Source organism: Pleurodeles waltl, chromosome 1_2 (assembly GCF_031143425.1).
Source record: "Pleurodeles waltl isolate 20211129_DDA chromosome 1_2, aPleWal1.hap1.20221129, whole genome shotgun sequence".
NCBI lineage: Eukaryota > Metazoa > Chordata > Amphibia > Caudata > Salamandridae > Pleurodeles > Pleurodeles waltl.
The window spans coordinates 405688367-405715010 of record NC_090437.1 but is presented as its reverse complement, the minus strand read 5'-3'; the positions used below and the strand labels follow the sequence as shown (position 1 = coordinate 405715010).

The following is a 26644-nucleotide window of genomic DNA, read 5'->3' as shown; positions in this document are numbered from 1 at the left end:
CCCCTTCCCTCACCACCAGTCCACACAATGATCACCAGGAGAATTGGTATCAACACCTTTTAGATTCTCAATTTTCTTTGCATGCTCTGGACATACTTTACCAATACTTTTTCTGCTCCACCACCCCTTTCTTTCCAGCAGAACAGCACCTTTGGAAATTTTTGAAATTCTGACTGGCAGGGTACATTTAGATTCCCTCTATTTGACTTTATTGGGTTTTCTAATGATAACCCAATCACCTATGTTCAAATTGATCTATTTCATGGTATGTTTATTACCAAAGTATTCTACAACAGCATCCTGTTTATTATTTACAAACCTTTTCACATTCAAATTTTGTCTTTAACATCGGAAGTCATTATTAATACAATATTATTAATATCATTAACAGGATACAATGAACTTCTGGGTAACCTGTTGTATAGCAAGTTGAACGGTGATTGCACTGTAGTACTAGGTGGAGTCATCGAATAACTCCATATTTTTTTCTTAAAAAGTATTCAACTGGAACACCTGAAGACATGGAAGTTTATACTCCCTCTTTCAACAATCTAACCACCCATTCAACAAAGCCATTGGAAGTGGAAGAATAGAGTGCCACTTGTAAGTCTTTGATTTCTAAACTCTCTAAGAATTTTCTCATTTGCAAAGACTTAAAATGGGTCCTGTTGTCAGTGACAATCTCCCTTGGTGGTCCTTCCACTTTGAATACTTTCTGTAGCAATGTGACAACGGAAGCAGTGTCAAAATAGACCCACCTCAGAAAATAGTTCACTGGAACCATCATGTATCGTTTTCTGTCTGATGCAAGCTCAAATCTCCCTGTAAAGTCAAGCGATGTCGTCATCCAAGGTCCAGGAGGTAGAGGAACCATATGTAGACTAGATTCACACTTCTCCAATGTTTGTCAGATACAAGACAGGTGCTGCAAGCTGAAACCCACCTGAAAACTTGGGCATCCATAGCAGGCCACCATTAAAATTGTTTAGGTTCATGAATGGTAGCTGTAATACCAAAATGCCCCTTATGAGCATTCCTAAACAAAGATTCGCTCAAGGATGTTGGTGAAACCAGTAGACAATGTCTATCAAAATCACCTCCACCAGAGATACGTCATCTGCGACTTGTGTAAAGTTCTTCAATTCTGACTCTAAATTCCTTGACTACTTGTTGTAGAAGAAGATCTGCATACAAGGCATCTAACCAAACCTTGTAGAAATTGTGCACCGTACCTCACTCCAGTCACCACCCAGGGCCAAAACGCATTCCACATCATCCACAAATTCTTCGGAGCTCTTAGTATGTAAGGGCATCCTCAGCAGACAATCTGACATTACATTCTGACCTCCAGGCAAGTATTTAATTGAAAAATTGAATTCTTGTAATTGTCAAAGAATACTTACCAACCAAGCTGAGGCCTTGCCTGTGCCATTTCCATAAGCATATAAATCAGAGACTTGTGATCTGTAAATATTTCAAAATGCTTGCCCCACAGGTACGTTTTAAACTTTTCAATAGACCATGACTAACCCAAAACCTCTCTCTCTATGGTGCTGTAATTCAATGCAGCAGGTTTAAGTGAGCATGATTCAAAGGCAACTGTGTTCCTTTTTGCCCACCCATTGAAATAGTACTGCACCTAACCCAAGTTGACTGGCATCCACCATGAGAAAAGCAGGTTTACCAGTTTACCAGCAGTGGACGCCATCAACACAGGTACACTGATAATGAGAGGTTTGATACGTGTAAATGTTTCATTGGCATAATTAGACCATTCCAATTTTTTGCCCTTTTTTAACAGATTTGTCAATGGTTGTAAAATGAGACTATATCTATGTATGAAATGTGAGTAATATTCTCAAAGTCCCAGAAGGGAACACTACCTATCCTTGTTCTGAGGTGGAGTAGCATATTGAATGGCCTGGAACAAGGACAATTTGGGTTTGATGCCCAACTCTGATACATTGTGCCCCAAATAATCTAATTGATTGAGAATAAATGTACACATTTCTATCCTTAGAGTGATACCCACATTTATAAACACCTGAAGCACTATTTCTAGGATCAAATTATGTTCTCTAACATTGTTACCACATCATGAGTACATCATCCTGAAAGGTTTGTTCACCTGTAATACCCATAAGAATAGCATCCATCAACCTCTGAAACACACTTGCTGCAGAGGCTAATCCAAATTGCACGTGAAACAAATGTATACACCCCCAAAACGAGAAATAAAAGTAGTATGTTCTTGACTCGGCAGCAAGTGGCATCTGGTGATAGGCAGACCTAAGATCAAGTAATAAGAACACTTTGGATCCACCTAGATTGGCTAATAACTCTTGCACCTTGAGAAACAGGTGATGATCAATGTTTAATTTTCTATATAAGGTGCATAGGTCAACACACAGGTGAATTTCACCTCTTTCCTTCCTGACAACCACTACTGGGCTGACCCATTCAGAATACTCTGTAGTTTGAATTTTATGGCAAGACCGGAGGGTCATATTATGCATATTCTTTTCTTGTTTATTAAATAGCAGCAGTCAAGAAAACAACAACTCCCATAAGGCCAAACAAAAATTGGCCAATGGGAACAAAACAGTAGATTTAAGCGTTCACCAATGATAGGGCACCAATCCCCTAAATACGTATCTCGACTGAGAACCACCCTCTTTTCTTGCTGCTCACAGTCAAGATAAGTATTTCATTTGTCTGCTCGTGTTATTTACTGTTTGACTTGCTAGTTACTATTCATTTGGCTGTATTACTTGTATTATTGATATGTATTTCATCTGCTTGTTTTACCTCCAGTTGGCTTGTAGCCACAATTCTCTTTTATTTGCTGAAGCGCGTCTTGCTCCGTGCGCGCGCTGTGCTCCGGCGTTCCAAACTGCCATTTTCTGTCAGTGCGTCTTTATTTCTGCCGTTGCTCGACTGAAACAGTGGTTTGCCGGCCTGTCTCCGTGTTCCCGCTCACCTGTTGGGTTTGGACTCTGGTTTTTCTCTTCCATTCCGGACTCCTCAACGTACTGGTCTTTTTCTACTGGTATTTCCTGCTTCTGCTGTTTCTCGGTTTCACAGGTTGCCGCCCATAGGCGGAGCCTAGTTACTTCCTTCACTCTGCTCTAGAATTTAATCCTTTCTGGGGTTTTTGTCCTTTTCTTCCTGGGGGAATTACTTTTTCCATTAAAATGGAAAGCTCAGTGAGCAGAAATAGCGTGGAGGAGGAGGAACAAATGCATGAATAATTAAATGACAATATTTGTGACTTCATTCAAAGCTCTGTTAAACTGGCTGTATCTACTTCTATAAATCATTTATCCAAATCGTTAGAAAATTCTATTTTTAGCTTGGTTTCAAAGACGGTTTTGGCCCAATCTGCGGGGAAATGCAGAAAACACCCTATTACAAAAAAGGTTTCTAAAAAGGCGTTAGTAAGTGAGGTTTCCTCACATAAGGCAGAGGACGTGGTTCCTCACAAGGCTCCTGCTAAGGAGGGTTCTTCCATGTCTCATTTTAAACCATCTATTAAGTGTACTTAGAAAACCAAGCATCTCTCTGCTCCTATTGTGATTTCCAGTATTTTAGATACTGATGATGATGGTTCAGATTCTACTTCTGATGCACGTAATACAGATGGCGACTATTCTGTTTGCCTCCTCCTCCAAAAAAGGCGAAAGTTATGGTGCAAGAGACTTCCCACCTCTAATCATTTCGGATGCTGATGGGGTTCCCATGTTCAACCCAGAGGATATCCATCACCCTAATTCAACAGAAACGTTCCCAGCAGATCATGTGGGTGATTATGTGTTGTCTAGATTAAGTTCATCTCTAGACAAGCAAACAAGAGCCAAACTCCGCTCAGAATGCCCTCGTCCTTCTCTCTCATCTAAAATCACTGCCACCCCAGTTATCGATCCTTCACTTATTACTTTCTTTTCCAAGTTTGGTAAAGATCCACAGAAAGGTGTCGACAAAGCTTGGTCCACGTGTCAGGACAAACTTTTGGATGTGGTGGGTCCTCTCACCCGCATTTTTGATTTGGCTGAAGCGGCACGTCTAGACAACTGTCCCATTAATCCAGCGGCTCTGTCTCTGTGGATTCAGAGATCCATTTGCCTTTTGGGCAATGCCAATGCGGCAATCACGCATGAATGAAGGAAAGGCCTGCTTCTCAAGCTGGATCCGAAGTTGGTCAATCTGGCTGTGTCAGACCCTGGCATCAAGGCAGAAGGGCTACTTTTGGGAGATTCATTTATAAAGGAGTTGAGTAAATATGTTTCTACCTTTGCCTCTTTGGACAAGGCCTAGCAATCCCTCAATTTTTTTTTTTATTATTGGGTTTTTGCCAGGGCCGGCAGAGGTAGGAACTGCTTTGCCGGCCGCTCGTATTACAACCAGGGCTCCTGTGGTGCCTCCAACACCTCATACCAAGGCTACAAACCACAATTTTACCTGCAAAGAGGACGCGGTTTCCGCAACAGAGATGGCCGATCTTCCAGATTCGCAGCCCAAACTGGTAAGTCTGGCTTCTGGCCATCCTATTGTAGGGGGTGGTCTTTTGTTGTTTCTTCCAAAATGGCAGTCAATCACTTCAGACCCTTGGGTGCTAAATACTATTCAGGGTTACAATGTCGAACTCTACTCGGAGCCTATTCACACTCACTTTCCTCAACCTCCCAAGTTTTCACAGGCGAGGATGTTGGCAATCTCTGCGGAGATCCAATCTTTACTTCAGAAACACACCATCATCCCCTGTCAGCTAGATCCTTCAGGCTTCATCAGTTCTATTTTCCTAGTCCTCAAAAAGAACAAAAAAATGCGCCCAGTCATCAACCTAAAACATTTCAATCAATTAGTGGTTTACCGACACTTCAAGGTGGAGACTATTCTCCATCTCAGAGATACTCTTATTCAGGGCAATTATATGGTGAGTTTGGATCTACAGGACACTTATTTAGCGGTTCCTATGCACCCAGATTCCAGGAAATATCTTCAATTCGAATGGGAGAATCACTTTTATCATTTTTCTTCCCTACCGTTCAGGCTTTCTTCAGCCCCTTGGTGTTTCACAAAACTCATGAAGCCGGTAGTGGCTTTCCTCAGGGCTCAAGGAATCAGGCTAATTATTTATCTAGACGATACCCTCATCATGAATCAAAATCGTACTGTCATCTTCTCTTGACCTCCAATCTTCTCACCGACCTAGGTTTCCTTATAAACAGCGAAAAGTCTTCCCTGGTTCCGGTCCAGCACATAGAGTTTCTGGGGTCCCTAGTAGATTCCGTATCTGCAACTCTTCATCTCCCCTGTGCAAAAGTAAAGTCTATCAAATCCGAAATTGTTCACACTCTACGCAAATCCCTTATATCCCTCAGGTCATTGGCAAGAATAGTAGGCCTACATTCTTCTTCCATCCAAGCATATATCCATATATCAATGGTAAACCTGTTGGGGAACATTGTCTGATTTGTCAACTATTAAAGGGAGTAAAGTTTTCTAATCCTCCTTTACCCAAATACAGTTCTCTATGGTCAATGCTGTGTTTAATCTCTTTTTATCCTGGCCTTAATCTCTTTTTATCCTGGCCTGACAACGGTATGCTTTCTTTGAAACAATTGTCTGCAAAATTAGCTGTGTTACTATGCTTGGTTTCATTTAAACAGCTTTCCGATGTTAGAGCTCTAGATATCACTGCTCGTCAGTTTACCCCATCTGGTGTTTTATTCAATATTCACAAACGCACTAAGACTGATTTGTCATCCTTTTTTTTATCCTTATTTTCCTGACCACCCTAAACTATGTGTGGGTCAATGTTTAAAAACATATGAACATCAAACAGCAGATTTGAGATCATCTTCTGCTTCCCAACTACTTGTTTCTTTCAAAAAGCCTTTCAAATCCGTCTCTTCTCCAAACCTAGCTCGTTGAGTCAAATGGGTTATGTCCTTGGCTGGTATTGACACTTCCGTTTTGGTGCCTATTCCTCCAGCAGTGCTATGGCCTTTAAGGCCTTTTGGGGTGGATCTCGTCTGGAGGATATTCTCAAATCGGTTGATTGGTCTAATGATAATGTATTTAAAGTATTTTATTGCAAGCCTGTTCATCATATTGCGTTGGATGTTGTTAATTTGCTTTAAACTTGCATAATATGAGCCTCCGGTCTTGCCACAAAATGTAGATTTTCCTAGTATTTTATGACGGAAAGTCTTAATTTTATTAAAGACACAGAGGCGAGTATTATCCCGCCTCAACAATTAATGGTTTCATTGTTTTCCCACCCTTCCAGCTTCAACTACTCCGTCACAGACTTCAACGTAGCTGTCATTCGTCAGCGAACCACCTTTGTAAACCTCCTTGGATTTCTTTACCTCATCTACACCGGCTCCATTCGAATGTCATCCTTTCTCCTTCTGAGATCCAGTTATTGAACGTTTGTCAAGACTTCCTAGCTTTCGTGATGGCCTTTTGCATAATTTGTTCTATCCTACCTTTGTTTCATACTGTTTGACCCTCGCACAAGAAAAGAGGGCGGTTCTCAGTCAAGATACGTATTTAGGGGATTGGTGCCCTATCATTGGTGGACGCTTGAAACTACTGTTTTGCTCCCATTGGCCACTTTTCGTTTGGCCTTATGGGAGTTGTTGTTTTCTTGACTGCTTCTATTTAATAAACAAGAAAAGAATATGCATAATACTCACCTCCGTGTCTTTAATAAAATTAAGACTTTCCGTCATAAAATACTAGGAAAATCTACATTACTTCTTCTGCACACAATTTGTCTAACAGACTTTTGAGCTCACATCTAAAACTCATGGTTACTGATCTGACCTTATGTACAAAAGGAACTGCTCCTTCTTTAAGTTTGATTAAATGTTTGAACTTTGAAATATTCCCTATGTTGCAATTAACAATTTAAGGAAACTTATTGACCACACTTTCTAAATTAACATAATCTTTGGGCTCAATAAAGGAATTGGAATAATCAGCTAGGATCATAGGTTTGTCAAATCCAGGAACCAAAATAATGCCAATCCTGGCTTTATCTTGCCAGCCATTGATGTTCCTACTTTTAATGGCTACATATATTCTAGTTACAACTCTTCTTTCTAAGCATGTGAGTGAATTAATAAAGTAACCTAACATATCTGTATCTTGTTCTCCAGACACTGTAGGGTAGCTGTCAGAATCAAATAAAGGACAATGTCCCATTTATCTTTGTATGAAATGTCAGATATGATGGTAATGAGTGATCCTAAATCTGCCATCATGTCTAATGCCATTTTACCAATAAGAGCTTTGGGCCTTTACTTTGCCAGTACTGTTCTCTTCCAGCATAATAGTCAGAACCACTTTAGAAAAATCGATGGAGCATTGGTCCATATCCAATTCAATACTGTTAACTTTGACTTGCTATTTAGAATTTTTGCACGTTCCTTGAAAATGACCAACATTTCGACATTTGTTGTAATGTTTGTTAATTGCTGGACAATATGGATTTTTGAAGAAATGAAATCTCTTGATCGACATCTGTAGCATGTGTTTGTCTCCTTTTTTGTGCAAACTTCACTCCTTTATTTTTTATAGTGATTGCTCCTGTACCTTCAGGATCAGACTCCATACTCACAGTTGCCACACCCTGTGTCAAGGACTCTGCTGACATCAATTTACTAGACACAATTAACCTCTCAATGCCCTTTGCTATGTCAACTACTTCTGTTAAAGTGGGGTCTCTGCAGCCTAATAGTGTCTCTTGAATTTTCTTACAAGCACAACTGCACACAAATTGATCTATTATGCAATTATCTAGAGACTCAATGAAATTACACAGGGTTGGGAGTCTTAAGGATGAAATATACTCCTTTACAGGTGCCTCAGAACTCTGTTTGTACCTAACACAATTAAAACGTTCTAATAAGACACTGGATTGTTCAGAAAACTCAGGAAGGTTAGCAAAAATGTGTTGGCGCTTAGATACTGGGAAAGCTTTCAATCGAGTCGATTAACCCTTTTTGTTTCAAGCCATACAGAACTTTGGGTTTTCTGAAAAGTTAATCGCTATGTTAAAGGCCAACTATGCCTCTCCCTGGGCTAGAGTGGTGGTCGACGGACTAAGCTCTCCTTTCTTCCAGTTAGAGAGGGGCACACAACAAGTTTTCCCCCTGTATCCTCTCATTTTGCAGTGAAGATAAGGTCCACGGCCAATATTCAAGATATCCCATTTGGTTTGACAGAGCACAAGATTTCTCTGTTTGCGGACAATGTTCTGCTTCCACTTACAGAACCCCACTGTTCTATCCCAGCCCTATTAAACGAATTACAGAGCTTTGAATGAGTAGCGGGTCTTAAAATTAATGTCTCCAAATCGCTTATCTCAAATATATCTCTTTTAGAAGCTGAAATGGAAAGATTGGCAAATACAACCCCATTCCTTTGGGCAACAAAGGAAATTACGTACTTGGGAATCAAGGATTGGGCATTTATATAAGACCAATTTCCCCCCACTGCTTCAGAAAATAAAGGGTGATCTTAAGATGTGGGCTCCCCTGTACCTTTCTTGGTTGGGCCAAACCCTCTCCATCAAGATGAACATTTTACCCAGGGTACTTTATTTGTCCCAGGGCCTCTCAATCGCAATGGAACGGAACTTCTTTGCCACTTTAAATACCTATCTGAGCCAGTTTATTTGGCAGAACCAGAGAGGTCACCTCCAGTTCAAGCTTTTAGATCTTCCAAAAACAGCAGGAGGGTTGCATTACCAGTCTTCCATCTGTACTACAAAGCAGCACAGTTCTGGCGGATCTCTGAGTGGTCATTATGGGAATCACATAAGCATTGCCTACACATTGACAGAGCCATAGTGGGAAGGCTCATTTGGGATGTAATCTGGAAGGCTAAGGCTGACCGCCCCTGAAATGCTTACCTAAGCACTCCCACTAAAACAACACTTACGGTCTGGGATGAGGTTACTAAAAAGATAAATTAGACTACTTTTCCCTCTCCACACACTCCACTACATTCCAACCCGGCCTTCCCGCCAACATTGAACCCCAGGCCCTTTGATGCCTGGAGAGAAGGTGGATGCATCACTCTAGCTAACCTGTTTCACAACTGGGAAATGTTGAGATTTTCTAATTGCCAAAGGGATTTTCACTTACCTGACAATGAATATTCCTATTACAAACAGCTGCGGCATTTGGCATTTCAACCTAACGTCCGGTTAACTGCTACCCGGGACCTACCCCCATAGACAAATTTGTTACAAAGGCAAATACTTCAAAAGGGACAATGGGCCAGATGTAGCAAAATGCAAAATTGCGACTTGCAATTTGCGAGTCCATCCGACTCGCAAATTGCAAGTCGCAATTTGCTATGCAGTACGGTGTCTCAGACACCGACTGCGACTCGCAATGGGGTCGCAATGACCCACCTCATCAATATTCATGAGGTGGGTCGCAAATTGCGGCCCCATTGCGAGTATAGGCACTCGCTAACATGGAGGCCTGCTGACGTCAGCAGACCTCCATGTTCGTGACCTGCTTTTAAATAAAGCAGTTTTTTTTTTTTTTTAAGTGTAGCCCGTTTTCCTTACTGGAAAACGAGCTGCACTTAAAAAAAAAACGAAACCTTTAGTTTCGGTATTTTTTCAGGGCAGGGAGTGGTCCCTTGGACCACTCCCTGCCCTGAAAAAATATTTTTGGGTCCAGTCACAAACTGGAAGGGGTCCCATGGGGACCCCTTCCAATTTGCGAGTGGGTTACCATCCATTTGAAGTGGATGGTAACTGCGATGCCATTTGCGACCGTGTACGCGGTCGCAAATGGTATTGCATCCCACAGCGACTCGCAAATAGGAAGGGAACACCCCTTCCTATTTGCGAGTCGGAAATGCATATTGCGAGTCGGTAACGACTCGCAATATGCATTTCTGCATGGCAAACCCACGTTTGCGACTCGCAAACGGCGATTTTCGCCGTTTGCGACTCGCAAACGGTTTGCTACATCTGGCCCAATATATTTTTTATACACATTACTTCTCTCTTCAATCCATGCTCCGAAGCCGCAACACATAGAGGTCTGGGAGCGTCTGTGGGGGGAGGACATTTCGTAGGCAAATTGGCAAACTCTAACCATTCAATGAACTTACAGGAAGCACATTACATAGTCTCTATGACTAGTACTTACATCCAACTAAATTGAAATCTATCTTCCCTGATACCTCTGACCTGTGTTGGCAGGGGGGTGGGCTCCTAGGGGTCTTTCGTCATATATGGTCGGACTGTCCGTGCTCTGTTCCTTCTGGGCTGAGATATTAGCTCTCCTTAAAGATATTTTGGGCTACTCACTTTCACAGTCTATCGGGCATACTCTGTCGGGCATGCAGGATGCCTCTCTTAAAAATCAAACACGCAGTGATAAGGCCATTATGTGGCTATGTCTTGGAGTGGCCAATATGGCGACAGTCTGTGCATGGAAGAAGAGTGAGGCCCCATCGCTAACTCAGTGGTACACCTGACTATGGCAGAGTATGACTGTAGAGGGAATGAGGGACATCTCATTAGACAGTTTTAAAAAGTTTGAATACTCATGGGGCCCTCTGATAAATTACTTGTCCAGAGGCCTCCCGCTAGTGGCATGCCCCTCTCGTACCAGAGCACTACACCTCTTTCAATTTTAGCTCTAGCAACAGCTATTTTGATTTCCCCCAGGCCTCTAGACTTGCTCAACAGTCCACCAGTGGCATATAGCCATGTACAACTACAAATGGTGTCTCGTTCCAGATTTTAGAGCAATTACCCTCCGCTCTACTGGTTTCCATGTTGATGTTTCTTCTTTTACTCCTTGTTTTATGTTTTCTTTGATAATTACTTCCTTACCAAATGGCTGTGTGTTTCATAGAATGCTGATTAGATCAGGGACCCGATTCAAGGAACACACTCTATATTCTATTTGCTGTTCTCCACAACAATGGGAGACCCGATTTGTATCTGTTTGGTAATATGCTGTCTATTAACCTTAATAAAAACTGTTTTGACAAAAATGTGTTGGCCCTCCCAACCTAAATGACCAAACAGAAGTGCCATTGTCCTTTATGAATCACACTGAGTGGCATCGTTCAAAATTAAGTAGTTCTTAGAAGTACGAAATCACTGTTTTCATGGTATTGAAGGTTTTCCAGGGTTTTGTAAAAAATTTGAAATTTGCATCAATTGAGCACTGGTATTCATATTTTTGTATGACAGAATAATAGCTCAGTACCAGTGCAAAATCCAGGTTTCTATAGCAATAAACAGGAATGAACCCAAGTTTTACTAAATTATGATCACAACTAAAATCATGCAGACCTTACACTGTCCCACAATTTCCTCAGAACCAATAATTGAGCTTTAATTTGAGACAGTACCTTGTTATTATTATATATCAAATGTTTTCTTCATGGTGTGCCTGTCACCGTTTATGCAGGCGATGCAAATCCCTTTGCGGTGTGCTTCTTTTAAATATAGAATGTTTTCCTCCTGGTGTGCCTGTCACAGTTAGTGCACGCAAACCAAAGCCATTCTAACTGTGTTCACCAATGATTGTGGGAGCAACTTGAATTGAACTTGTACCCGTGATCTATGGCCTAACCTTGCTCAATCCAAAGTGGCCACCCCTTAGGCCATGACAGAACATCATAGATGCGATGATTAAACACCTTAGAGAGGCAGCAAGCCTCTTCATCTGAGCAATGGCAAGACGTCACAGAAGCTTGAAGTCTTAGCGCCTGAGGGGGCAAGCAAAGTACAATGTAGCGCATCAAAAGCATTTGAAGATATCCCACTGGCACTTGTTAGAAATGGGGTCTTTGGTTGACAGTCAGGTTACCCCCTGTTCAAGCAAGGACCCTCACTCTAGTCAGGGTAAAAGAGAATCACCCTCAGCTAACCCCTGCTTACCCCCTTGGTAGTTTGGCAGAGCAGTAGGCTTAACTTCAGAGTGCTAGGTGTAATGTATTTGTACCAACACACACAATAACTTAATGAAAACACTACAAAATGACACAACACCAGTTTAGAAAAATAGGAAATATTTATCTAAACAAAACAAGACCAAAACAACAAAAATCCAACATACACAAGTCAAGTTATGAATTTTTAAAGATTAAACTCAAAAATAGTGCTTAGAAACAAAAATGCTTCGATGAGGTGTTAACATGGCGTTGTGACGGAGTCGTTCCCAACAAGCCGACACCAGCGGCGCCGGACACGGAGTCGCGTAGACCCCTAAGTACAGTACCTTTGGTGAAGAGTGAAAACAAGCCGATGCGCGAAGTCGGCGTCTGTGCGAAACGTTGAATCCGCGAACTTTGAGCGGCGTCGGTCACGACATGGTGCGGCGACTTCCACGGAGTCGCAGACTTCAGCGAGGCTGCAGCGGCGTCGGGCCTGCGAAGAGCGATGCGTTCCAGCGAAGGTCACAGCGTCGGGTGCAGGCGGTGTCACCGGATTCAGCAGCGGCGTCGGTCCGAAGTCGATTTCCTTGGATTTCCACCAGCTTTCCTTTCAAGGGCCCAGGGACTGGATAGGGCACCACTTGTCAGAGCAGGAGTCTCTCCAGAGGCTCCAGGTTCTGGCAGAGAGAAGTCTTTGCTGTCCCTGAGACTTCAAACAACAGGAGGCAAGCTCTAAATCAAGACCTTGGAGATTTCTTCACAAGATGGAAGGCACACAAAGTCCAGTATTTGCCCTCTTACTCTGTCAGAAGCAGCACTGCAGGAAAGATCCACAAAGCACAGTCACATGCAGGGCAGCACTTCTTCCTCAGCTATTCAGCTCTTCTCCAGGCAGAGGTTCCTCTTGGTTCCAGAAGTGTTTCTCAAGTCTGTGGTTTTGGGTGCCCTTCTTATACCCAGTTTCTCCTTTGAAGTAGGCCTACTTCAAAGTAAAGTCTCTTTGGAATGTGAAATCCTGCCTTGCCCAGGCTAGGCCCCAGACACTCACCAGGGGGTGGGAGACTGCATTGTGTGAGGGCAGGCACAGCCCTATCAGGTGCGAGTGACCACTCCTCCCCTCCCTCCTAGCACAGATGGCTCATCAGGATATGCAGGCTACACCCCAGCTCCCTTTGTGTCACTGTCTAGTGTGAGGTGCAACCAGCCCAACTGTCAAACTGACCCAGACAGGGAATCCACAAACAGGCAGAGTCACAGAAATGGTGTAAGCAAGAAAATGCTCACTTTCTAAAAGTGGCATTTTCAAGCGCACAATCTCAAAATCAACTTTACTAAAAGATGTATTTTTAAATTGTGAGCTTAGAGACCCCAAAATCCACATGTCCATCCACTCCCAAAGGGAATTTACACTTTAATCAGATTTAAAGGTAGCCCCCATGTTAACCTATGAGAGGGACAGGCCTTGCAACAGTGAAAAACGAATTTAGCAATATTTCACTGTCAGGACATATAAAACACATTACTATATGTCCTACCTTAACCATACACTGCACCCTGTCCTTGGGCTACCTAAGGCCTACCTTAGGGGTGTCTTACGTGTAAGAAAAGGGAAGGTTTAGGCCTGGCAAGTGGGTACACTTGCCAAGTCGAATTTACAGTTAAAACTGCACCCACAGACACTGCAGTGGTAGGTCTGAGACATGATTACAGAGCTACTTATGTGGGTGGCACAACCAGTGCTGTAGGCCCACTAGTAGCATTTGATTTACAAGCCCTGGGCACCTCTAGTGCACTGTACTAGGGACTTACCAGTAAATCAAATATGGCAATCATGGATAAACCAATCACATACAATTTTACACAGAGAGCGTATGCACTTTAGCACTGGTTAGCAGTGGTAAAGTGCTCAGAGTTCAAAAGCCAACGGCAACAGATCAGAAAAAATAGGAGGCAGGAAGCAAAAAGACTGGGGATGACCGTGCATAAGCAAAAAAGTCCAACAGCACTCACATGAAACGGGTCTGCGTCTCCATATTGTAGCGCATAGTTCAGGTATCAATACTTTACATGTCCCCGATCACAGTCGCCATCTCCTTTTCTTTTTTTTTTAAACCGCTATGGTTCCGATACTCCGCTCTTCCAAAATTTGTGTTGGTGGGATGCCGCGATGTTCCGCCTCGCTGCCAAGATGTTAAGGTCATAAATTCACTCGACACGTTTGAGCATTTACAAGGTTTTAATTTCTCAGGATAAGAGCGACAAGCCCACACCGGGTATGCTTGCATTACCGGTATTCTCTGATCAAAGGCTGTTCCACAGGACACCAATAATGCAAGCTACGAACATGAATCCAACATTAAAAGAATACATTGTGTGTCTCGTGCTATGGCACAAGACACATGACATTACAAAATACAAATAGTATATAAAAATACCAGTAAAAAAATACTTCAAAAAATACTTCTTCATATATGAATTCCAAAAATATTTGTTTTTTCTTTCTTGTCTTCTTAATTATGTCCTCGCGTCAATTATGTGACACAGCTCCGATGCAAAATCCATTTTAGGATTTACAAAGGCAAACAAATCCCAATTTGTGAGTAAAAAAAGGGACCGCAAGGCACCGCATAGTGCTACGTTGCGTTACCTTGTGTCAGGTAGATGTTAAGTCAGTGATGTATGGGCATTTCCATGTATCTCCCCATGTATTTTGATGCTAACCGTTATTTATAGACTTGTAAATGTGGTTTGCACTAAACTGGTGCGCTTAGGAGAGAGCAGAGCTGTGCATATCTTTAAAAAATGGTGCGGTTCTCTATCTTTCACGCAATACACTGCAGCAACTTCAATTGCTGTTCTGCGTTGCATGACATGTTAGTAAATATGCCCCCACTATACATTGTATAAAATAGTTGCTAGCCATGCAGTGTTGGCCTGAATTTGCAATGCCACTAGTTGTATGTACAGGCTCGATTACATTTTAAACATTTTGAATTCAATCATGTAAATGTTTTTTCTTCTTGTTTCCTAACTTGTATCTATAGCATCTTATGAAAGAATACACACACAGACGGAGGTGGTCACAGGAGTGAAAGAACTGATTCTGACATGCGGTGCTAAAGGGTTTCCTCTTCCGGATGTGTTTTGGCAGTGCAACAAGGTCAACATCAGTTTGCCATCGAACACAAGCCACACCGTGACTGAAGATGGACTTTACAACATAACGAGCACTATCAGATCAGACCTGAGACTGGGAAAAGACTGCTCCTGCCTCTTCTGGAATAAAGACTTGCAGGAAACCACCTCTGCCAAACTCTTCACTGAAGGTAACGCAACACCTTCCTCGAGGTCCTGAAACAAAAGTGGCTCTTAATTAACTCGAACATTTGAAATAAGTTTGAGTGATGGAAGTAGTAAGTGCGCGGGAAAGGGTGTTTATGTAGTGCATCATTGCTAAACTCATCGCCTAAAGGCGCTTCCCTGATGCAGAGGTGACTGTACCAGGGTAGGAAGAGTTGCCTGTTCAATTTCTTTTGGGAAACTAAGTGAGTACTCCTGGTATAAGTGCATGCTGGTATTGCAAAACTAAAAGTCCATATTTATATTTACCTCTGTGCTGTCTAGAGCTGGTCTAGGCAAAGAGTTCAGGTAATTTAACCTGCTGCCATTTGTGGACATATACATTGCATGTATCAGACGGCCTCTGCAACTACATCTGGTAATCCATACCGCTGAATAGATACAGATATGTGTTGCAGTTACAGGGACCACACCATTTGCATATCACTATGGATCAAAATTGATTTAGGTGAAATATTTTTGTTTACATTTTATAAGCAGAAGTTAGCAAATACATTGGTAATCATTTTCATTTCCAAAAAGTTATAAACACATAGATTATAATAGCCTCTTGCAATAGAAGGTTGACACTTTCATGCTACCGGTCTGTCATCTGCTCAGATAGCGTTCACAAGTTATTTGCTCCACTTGTAGCTCTACTGCATATGGTGGGTGTTCAAATATTTCCATACTTGAATGACTGGCTAATAAATGCCCCTTCCTTTTCTAAGGCACAATTCTATTTGGAAAGAGTCTGCAGCTAAACCTCAGATTCATGTTTAATCTTGTAAACGTCGGGGTTGTGGCCTGGACAGCCAAGGTGATGGATGGACTTTTCTAAGCTCCCGCACCGCTGCTCCAAGTTGCAGTCTCCCTGGGTGCTGGCGTGCACTGGAGACGCGGTGACTGGACGCACCGATTTTTTGGCAGCTGCGACCGGCCCCATTTGCCCACGACGGGGCCTCAAAGCCGGAAGCAGGTGGGAAAGAACTCTCCCCACGGCTGCACAGACTATGCCTGCCAGCTGGAGAGTGGTTGGGCCCGGAGCACAGCGGTGAGCCCCTGCTGTCATGCCTGATCTCCGAGCAGAGCCAGAAATAGGGCGGCTGGGAGGCCTGAGAGACTCGTGCCGTAGGCCATGTGGGGGTGAGCTGTCAGAGGCCGGGGCTAGGGCCGGGCCCTGGTGTTGCAGGAATGGGGAATCCTGGCCCTTTTTAGACATCAGTTCAGTGGCAAAGGAGGCACCGGGACTGTTCCAGCTCATCAGAGCTATTGGGGCGCGTGGTCTGGGCCTTCGTCCCACACTGCCTTTCGGCTGCTGCTGTTCGCCTAGCCCCCAGTCTTACTTCTTGCAGGCATGGGGAGCATTGCCCGCCATATTAAGCTCACATCCTGCAGCATCTTGGACAAGGAGACCTCCCCCTCATAAATGTTTAACAGATACTGAATTCCCACACCCAGTCCCTTTGGAGTCAGGGGCCTCTCCTCTGCATGGGTGGCACAAGACAGGTGCACATTGGACGCAGCTCTTCAGCGGCTATCTCACCAAGGTAAATCATTCTCCTGGCACCTGCTGGTCCCCCTGCTTGGTGATTACACCCAGCCCCCCCTGAGGTGAACTTGGTGGTCTACACGGCCTTCGTCTAGAGGAAGCCTGGGTCCCTAGGAGGTGGGAGTGGAGCTGCCCAGAGGGCCCATTTTTCTGGTGGGCTCCAACCGGTGCAGGCAGGTCAGTTACCCCCTGCCCCCAAATTGATGCAACCGCATCACCACCATCTCCAAACAGTGGATGTGAGGCCTGAGAGAAGGGCACTCCATCATATAGCGGGTCGTCCGTTAGACCTCCCAACAGCGCCATGGGCCATAATACGGGACCAGGGGGACAGACCAAGATGGCCAAATACAGAGCCCTGGTAAACAGAGCGAAGGGGCTTTCTGGAGGCACCACAGGGACGATCCCCCAGCGACGGGTGACAACAGAGCCCTCATCCTGCAGGCTATCCATGACTCTGAGGCGGCCTTGGAGGCAAAGATAGGGAAAGTGGGAACAGACCTGTCCCTACTCCACCAGGACCTCCGCCAAATGGTGGAGAGGGTCTCAGAGGCAAAGGAATGGATATCTTACCCTGGAAGACACTGTGAAACACCTCTCTTCAGAGGCACTCTACCTGACCAAAGTTACAAAGGGCCTGCAGGATTGTTCAGCGGATGCCAAAAACAGGGACCGTTGCAATGAGTTCCCGGAATGGGCAGAGGGACTCTCGCCCAAACAGGAGCAGTGGTCCAGTCCTGAAAGGACTCTTCCTAATTATCCAGCTGTTTTGTCATAGAGCGGGTCCACCATTCCCTTGCCCTGAAGCCCCCGTCTGGGGTGCCACCAAGGCCTCTTACACTGTGCTTCCTGAATTATAGGAACCAGGGCGCCATTTTAAGGAGGTCCACCTCGCTAAGAAGTTTTCCTACCAATCTGGGCACATCATGATCTTTCCACACTACATCCGAATGGTACAGACCCAACGTAAATCCTTTGATCAAGTCAAAATGAAACTGAGAGCCCTGTGCATCCCACATATGCTTCTGTATCCTGCTAAGTTACGAGTGGTTCATGACTCCAAAATGCTCTTTTTTGAGCCCCCCAGTGAGGCATGGTCCTGCCTCACTGAGCAGTGACCACTCATTCCCAACTCGCCTGCTCCACGGGGCACCCCCAAACCAAAGCACAAACGCCTGGGTAAAAGCTTGCACCTACGTCCAATGGAACATTGTGACTTAGACTTGGCCTCAAAGTCGAAAGGAGAAAAGGAACATAAGGCAACAGACCACAAGTGGCAGCTTTCTCCTGAACCTGGCACGCTCATCAATTGACCACAAAATGCCATAGTGAATTCATACTTCTGTCACTGCCTTACGTCAGTACCATAATATCCTGATATGGTAACCTCCATGGTAGTTGGAGTGGTGGGGGAGACATTCCCGGACCTGTATGGTTCAATTTTCTCTACTCGTTGGTTAGTTTATTATAATAAATGTAGGGAAAGGGCGACAGATGCTTCTTCAGGGTGGGAAGTATAGGGTGAGGAGAATTGGGGGGGCCCAGGGGAGGCCTGGAGTTATTGTTTGTATCATGTTCATTTGGTATTATTGTTTTTTGTTTCACCTTGTAAAATTCTCCTTGGAAGACATCAGACCAAGCAGCCCACTTGAAGGGCTTCTCATGCTGACCCCCATTTATGTGTACATTCACCCCCTAACGCAATCATCCCTTAACATACCAGCTCCCATTGTCGACCATTTTCTCCCTTTGACACAAATATGGCCCTTTCATACATGTTAACGGCCTCTTGGATCGGATCAAGAGAGGGCCATTTTTCAGTTCATCCAGCGGCACTCCCCCAAAGCAGTATTACTACAGGAGACACATCTCCAAGGCATCAATTGCCACTTCCTCGCATGCAAAGGGTACGACAGGGTATTTCACGTGGGCCACACTAGGGTGGTAGCCATCCTACTGCATAAATCCCTGCCCATGGCTTGACCAAGGTTACTAGAGACACCCAAGGCAGATAAGTCCTAGTAGAGGGTATCATGGAGGGTATCCTGTATCACATCTTCAGTATCTAAATCCCCACAACACTACATCAACCTACAGTGAACACCCTTAGAGACATGGTGGCTGCACCCTCAGACAGGCGATACTGGGGGGTGACTTTAATGACATAATGGGACAAGCTGACCCATATGGAAACATAGGGTATGGCCCTAGGCGCGGCCGGGGTTTGGCAGGCAGTCACAGGGACTAGGCATCAGTGACGCTTGGCGCGTATAGAACCTGAGGGACTCTGGCTTCACTCATGCATCAGCCGCACATATTTCGCTATCCCGTATTGATTACTTGTTTCTACCAGCCGTAGACCTTCTTTGGAGTACGGGTTCCCAGATCCTGCCTCGAGGGATCTCCGATCATACACCTGTACTACTCCAGTTTGATGCGCCCCCATGTGGCAGCCGCCCAATATGGCACCTTAATGTGTGGTTCTTGAAAATTGATGATTTCACGCAACACTTACAAGATCAATTAAAATCCTTCCGCTGGCCCCTCTGGGTGGCAGGCCAGGCCTATATATATGAGGGGTGTAGCTCGCTCCTTCAATAGGGGAGCTGAACACGACAAGCTTCGCACATTGACCGACCTTGAACTTTCCAGGACATGTTTGAGAATGCCTCAGGGCTCAGAGTTAACTGGGGCAAATCCCTTTTGGTTCCCCTCAAGGGGCACAGCCAGGATGACGCTTGGCAATCCCAGAACCCAGTGTGTCTGATTTGTTTTCAGTATCTTGGAATATATATTTCCTGGTAACCAAACCTGACTTGGAGCCTAAATCTTGTTCTGGTACTGTGCAGGGCCAATGAAGATTTGGGGGCATATTTGTGAGCCCCTAGCACCACTGAAGCGTCACTTTAGGTGACACTCCAGTGGCGCTAACCTCTGCTCCATATTTACGAGGAGGTGTAACGCCACTTTTTGTGGTGTTACACCTCCTTGTAAATATGGGCCCTTCTGACGCAGTTATCTGCATCGGAGAGGCATGCAATTGGTTGCTGTGGAAGTGCCACAGCAACACACTTTGCATTTTGACACTGCCTCAGATTTACAAGATTTCATAAACCTGAGGCAGCGCCAAAATCTAATGCCACCCCAGGGGTGGCACTAGCAAGGCACAACGAGGAGGAATACTTTTATTCATCCTTGTCTTTTGCTTTTTCAATGCGTGCTGCATTCTGCAAAACAGCAAAATGACAGAAATGATTGTTTATGTGCGGGAAGATGTCCCTTCCCTCACATAAACAATTGTTTGAAAATGATGCTTTGGCACTTCTGTGTGTGCTGCATACTGCATACTGCAGCACACACAGAAGTGCCAAAGCGTCATTAGTGATTGTTTATGTGCGGGAAGCGACACCTTCCTGCACATAAACAATCACACCCTCAACACAGACATCCTTGCACAATGGTGCAAGGATGCCTGCATTGGTGCTGGCAGCTAAATTTAGCAGCAGCACAGGGGACAACACAGGCATGTGCCGTATTCGCTTAAATGCGGTGCATTCCTGCATTGAGAAATTGATGGAGCGTGACGCTGCCAATTTGGGCACAGCGTCACGCTCCGTCATTTCCCCATAAATATGGGCCTTGGTGCATTGGACTAATCTTCCGCTCAACACCATGGATAGGATCACGTTGCTCAAAATGATGATCCTCCCCAAATACTTGTACGTTTTACAGAACTATCCCCTGCGCATCCCACAGACATGATTTGACTCTGTTCAGGCTCTCAGCCACAAATCTATTTGGGCCGGTGGCACACCTAAAGTAGCCTTCAGCAAATGCATACGGTCAATGTATGATGGCGGCCTGGCCATGAGGAACGTGTGGCTGTACAATTAGGCAACAAACCTAATCGCTCTAAATGATTGGATACATTGATGGTGGGATGATCCAGCATAAAGAGGCGACTTGGCTAAACTGGACCTGAATAATGTCCTTCACGTTCTGTATGTCGCTCCCACCTCCTCTGACGTTCCAGAGGCGACCCAGGTGGCTGGGATGGAACCGCAGCTTAACCGGGAAAACTCTGCTGTGGGAGTGTGGGTGGCTGGATCAGGTGGCCTCCCTAGACGAATTTGAGGGATGGGACTACATAGGGATAGCAAGGCTTGGTGATGTGTGAAGTGGCAGTCATGTGAAGACTTTCTGGGAGCTTCAGTCTGAATTCCTCCTATCCACCTCCCAGTCCTTCTACTTCTTACAGTCACGTCACACTCTACACACATACCATGACACACTTCAAAATCTCCCTGAATACAGTTGTTTAGAAAACAAGATTCTCACCAGCCCCCTAGGCAAAGGGGTTATCTCAAATTTATAAATTCTTAGTGATCCACTCACCTACGTCACTGCACCCTTTGAGAGAGAGGTGGAAGAGCCAATTGGGGGAGTTAGAGGAGACGGACTGGAGAGAGGCCTGCATGGCTCATCGTACTTTAACAATCTCTGCTCGACTCTGCTTCACTAAATTTAAATACTTTCATCAAGCCTATATGTCTCCCATCTGTATGCAGAGAATGGGCCTTGCCTCTTCTCCAGCTTGCCATCGCTGCAGTGACCCTTGAGGGGATTTCTTTCATATTGTCTGGCAATGCCTTGGAATTCAGGGTTATTGGACTGCCAACTTTGCTGTATTGTCTGCTGTGGTGGATGACACTGTGAAGGCTGACCCTAGAATTGCTTTGCTTGGTATACTTGATGACATGGGGGGATCCAGGAGGGACAGGGTGTTAGTGGGAATAGGCACACAACCGGCCAAGCGAGACCGCCCATAACTGGACCTCTTCAATTATCCTTTCAATAACAGCTTGGACTCTGGGAATGGTTTGGTGCTGCAAATTGGAGGAAACCATCTATGAAACCTGAAGATGTCCTCGTTAATAGAGCAAAATTTGGAAGAAATGGTGGGCATACCACGGCCTATCGAACTGATCCGTTGGGGGATCTGCTGTGGGATGGGGGGGAAATGGCGCTGGACTCCCTTTGGGACCCTATGCAGGCTTCTCTGTACAGCGAGTTGTCATCTATGTCGAACAAGGCGATTGTTTTGTTGTTACTGTGTAAACATACATTAAAATGTTGTTATAAAAAAAAATAGTGTAAACATCACATCTCCTCCCAACTCAGGTTCAGCAGGGAGACTATTTGTGTCTTCCTACCAAAACTAAGCACAATGACTTTGCAAGAGAATATACAATATCTTCTGTCTCTCCAAAAAGCACCAGCAAGGCTGTGGCTCAATGTTCATCGTCTGATGTCAGCAACTACGGTGGTAATGCCCTGGGCATGTTATTACCAGAAGCCTCTCCCTATCACCTGTTAGCTTGTTGGTCTCCAGAATCTCTAAAACATAAGAGCCCAGATTTATCAAGGGCTTGCGTTGCCTTGTGTCACGCAGTGTGAGGAGGATGGGTGAAAGAATAATTAAGCTATTATTTACCAATAATCCTCATTACTCTGATCCATACTCCTCTCTGTCACAGTCCTAGTTCACTCCCTTCATCTCTCTCACAATTATTTATTTTTCACTCATTATGGTTTGGTTATGTAACAGGGAGAGTAAGTGGGTGAAAGTGGTCATTTATGGGTGGAAGGAGGAGTATTTCAATAAAAATTACTTTATGCAACTCTTGTGAAAGAACCTGTCTCAAGGGGTTGAGGCAGCGTCATATAGTACGGACTGCGATGGGAAAGACTATAGATCAGAATAATGAAGATTACTGAAAAGTAGTAGGCTTATAGCATTCTACTCAGTTCTTTTCTCAGCCGCCCCCTCCTAACCTGCCATCATGGATGACAGGGGTAGCCTCCCTTTTGTTACCTGGCCACACACTAGGGGCCTGATCCGAAAAAGTAACATAGTTTTGAGTAAGATTACACTTTAGAGTAAGTTTGCTACTTTCAGTACTCACAAACTGCACTTTTATAGTAACTTACACTTTTGTAGCAAGTTCAGCACTACACATGGCCAACCACCGGAACTGCAAAACCCTGGAATAGAAAATAATGGAGGCGTGGACTTACTACAAAAGTGCAAATTACTACAAAAGTGCAGTTTTTGAATACTGGCATGTAGTAAACTTACACAAAAAGTTAAGTTACTACAAAAGTGCAGTTTATGAATGGCACTTTGTAATACATTTTATAGTACTACTGTAGTACCACAACACTTACCACAAAGTACAGTTAGGGGGTCATTCTGACCTCGGTGGTAAAAGGCGCTTACCGCCGGTCAGAAGAGCGCCATAACGCCGCCGCGGCCGCGGTAAACCGCCACGGTCATTCTGACCCGCAACTTGAAAACCGCCAAAAACCCGACATCCACAAAAGTCCGCCACACCAAAGGTCAGCGAAAAAATGGCGATGACCAAACCTCCACCGTCACGCCACCTGAAATACGCCCATGCCATTCCGACCGACGAATCCACGCGGCGGTCTTTCAACCGCGGTATTCCATTGGCAGTACACACCACCGCGGTCAAAATACACACACCCTTACAAAACACAACCACATTGGACAATTTGAAATACACACACACCTGATACACATACAAACAACACTCCCACACACCCAATACAATATAAGACACACACCCACATCACCCACAAACCCTTACGACCACAATTGCGACTGAAGGACAGAGAGAGACAGCACTGCTTAGAGTAGACCTTCACACAGAGGCAAATCACAACATCACCCACACAATTACCACGCACAAAACACCATACACCACCACACACATCACACTCTACAACACATACAACATCCCTCACCTCATCCACACCACCCCATGGCACCCCAAAGACACCCCAGGTTCTCTGACGCAGAACTCAGGGTCATGGTGGAGGAAATAGTTTGTGTAGAGCCCCAGCTCTTCGGGCACAGGTGCAGCACACCACAATTGCTAGGAAGATGGAGCTATGGCAAACGATAGTGGACAGGGTCAACGCGGTGGAACAGCATCCACGCAATCGGGATGACATAAGGAAGCGCTGGAACGACCTACGGGGGAAGGTGCGTTCCATGGTATCAAGGCACAACATTGCGGTGCAGAAGACTGGCGGCGGACCCCCACCTACTCCCCCAGAATTTACAGCATGGGAGGCGGAAGTCTTGCACATCCTGCATCCTGAGGGCCTCGCAGGAGTAGGCGGAGGAATGGACTCTGGTAAGTCAAATCTTAACTACTTCTTCCCACCCCCACCCCACCTGCATGCCAGCACATACCCCCACACTCTCCCCCACCCTCATCACACCAACTCCTTGCAAATGGCTCACCATCACAACCCACCCATCCCAACACCGAGCCCTGCATGCGACCACAAAGCATGGACACCCATCACCAAAGCATGCCCACTGCACACACACATGACCCCCACAAGCCACCCTCACAAAAGCCCCCACAGGGAATGCCTGCACTTGGGTACACGGCCACCCACCCATCACACGAAATGCCACACACAGAAGCAATAACCATACCCTTATACCCCTGCAGGACCCGAACGCCACCACACCGCCACGGAGGGTACAGAGATGTCCATCCAACCCCCAGAAGAGGCCCCCAGCGATGACAGCAGCTCTGTCTCCCTGGACCCAGATAACCAGCCCGGCCCATCGGGGACCTCTGGACAGTCGGTTCCCCACAGACAGCCACAGGCTACAGCAGACCTAACCCCCTCTGGGAACACCAGCACAGCTCCCACCCAGCGGGCCCATGCCTCTGTCTCCAGGACACGTCAATCAGCGGTGTGTCCACCACTACAGGGCACCCAGGTTGACCCACCACCCCAACAACAACAGGGACCTGGGGGCAGTGGTAGTGGGCACACCGTGCAGGGGACAGAGGCCCAGGAACACAGGGGAACTGGGAGGGCTGCTGTGCGACAGGGGGGGGACAGGCCCAGGGAACCCACTCTCCAAGAGGCCCTCTCCTCCATCATGGGAGCCTACCACCACTCCCAGGAGACGATGGCTACGGTATTGGCCAGGTTCCAGGAGATCCAGGCACTGCAGGAGGAACGGTACATGGGGTTCAGAGAGGAACTGAGGAACATTGGTTCCGCAATGGGGACCATCGTCGTGGCCCTTAACCAGATAGTCACCACATTGCGGGACCATGTGGCACCCCAAAGGGCCCCTGTCACTAACCCAGACCAGGAACAGCCTACCACCTCCGCCGGCGCTAGTGGACAGGAGGCCCCCACACAACAACAGGCCACCAGAACCCCACCTCCTGCAGAAGAAGAACCACCCGCAAGCGGAACCTGAGATCTCACAAGAAGACAGAGTAGGATGCCAAGACCCCCGCCAGCATAAGATACCCCCTGATGTCATCCCACTGTCCCACATTGTCACCCTGTCCAACCTTTAACTGCCCCTGCTCCATCCTTCCACAGGCATATGGACAATGCACCTGTGAGACTGAGAACTGGACTCTGCCATGGACATTACTCCACCCCCACCCATCACCGTTTTACTATCATGTACCTATATGTAGCACTTGAAATAAATCACTTATTGCACTTAAAAATCAGGAGTCTGCTTGTATTCTTAACAAATGTATTACACATAATGGTGCAATAATGTTCAGTTACATTGTGATGACAACATACCAATGTCAATAAGCTTTAGTCCATGGGCAAACAAAGCAGAAGTCACGCAGTGGGTCATACAGCTCTGAAAAGGGAAGGGAAAGTCACAAATCAGTTAAAAGGAACTGGGGGGAAACACAGACAGTAGAGACGCAGGAGGCCTTAAGTAAATGTAAAATGGCGTGGGTGATTCTTACCTGTGTGCTACTAAAAATATTGTTGTATGACTGTATCCCTGTTGTCCGTGTCGTCCCCGTCGTCTTCCTCCTCTTCACTCTCCACAGGCTCCACAGCTGCTACAACACCACCATCTGGACCATCCTCCTGCAGAAAAGGGACCTGGCGTCGCAAAGCAAGATTGGGAAGCATACAGCAGGCCACGATGATATGGCACACCTTCTTTGGTGAGTACATTAGGGATCCACCTGTCATATGCAGGCACCTAAACCTGGCCTTCAGGAGCCCGAAGGTCCTTTCTATGATCCTCCTAGTTCGCCCATGGGCCTCATTGTACCGTTCCTCTGCCCTGGTCTGGGGATTCCTCACTGGGGTCAGTAGCCACAACAGGTTGGGGTAACCAGAGTCACCTATTAGCCACACACGGTGTCTCTGTAGCTGTTCCATCACATAAGGCATGCTGCTATTTCGCATGATGTACGCGTCATGCACAGACCCAGGGAACTTGGCATTTACATGGGAGATGTACTGGTCAGCCAAACAGACCACCTGGACATTCATCAAATGATAACTTTTTCTGTTTCTGTACACCTGCTCACTTTCTTTGGGGGGAACCAAAGCCACATGGGTCCCATCAATGGCACCAATGATGTTGGGAATATGTCCAAGGGCATAGAAATCACCCTTCATGTAGCCAAATCGCCACGTCAGGGAACACAATGTAGCTCCGCATGTATTTCATCAGGGCAGACAACACTCTGGACAAAACCTTAGAAAACATAGGCTGAGACATCCCTGATGACATGGCCACTGTTGTCTGAAAAGACCCACTTGCCAAAAAATGGAGTACTGACAGAACCTGCACCAGAGGGGGAATCCCTGTGGGTTGGCGGATGGGGGACATCAGGTCTGGCTCCAGCTGGGCACACAGTTCATGTATAGTGGCTCTGTCAAGCCTGTATGTAAGTACGATATGTCGTTCTTCCATTGTCGACA

The 26644-nt window shown here is 45.6% G+C and overlaps 1 protein-coding gene across 1 annotated transcript in view; it reads left to right on the top strand.

The window, feature by feature from the left end:
• Positions 1 to 16114, top strand: part of LOC138254493 (programmed cell death 1 ligand 2-like) — a 265972-nt gene extending 249858 nt beyond the window's left edge. Inside the window, exons 5-6 of the mRNA XM_069205815.1 lie at positions 14979 to 15260; positions 16005 to 16114. Of these exons, the coding sequence (XP_069061916.1) occupies positions 14979 to 15260; positions 16005 to 16114 (392 nt within the window). The remainder of the gene's footprint in view (positions 1 to 14978; positions 15261 to 16004) is intronic.
• Positions 16115 to 26644: the final 10530 nt, after the last annotated feature.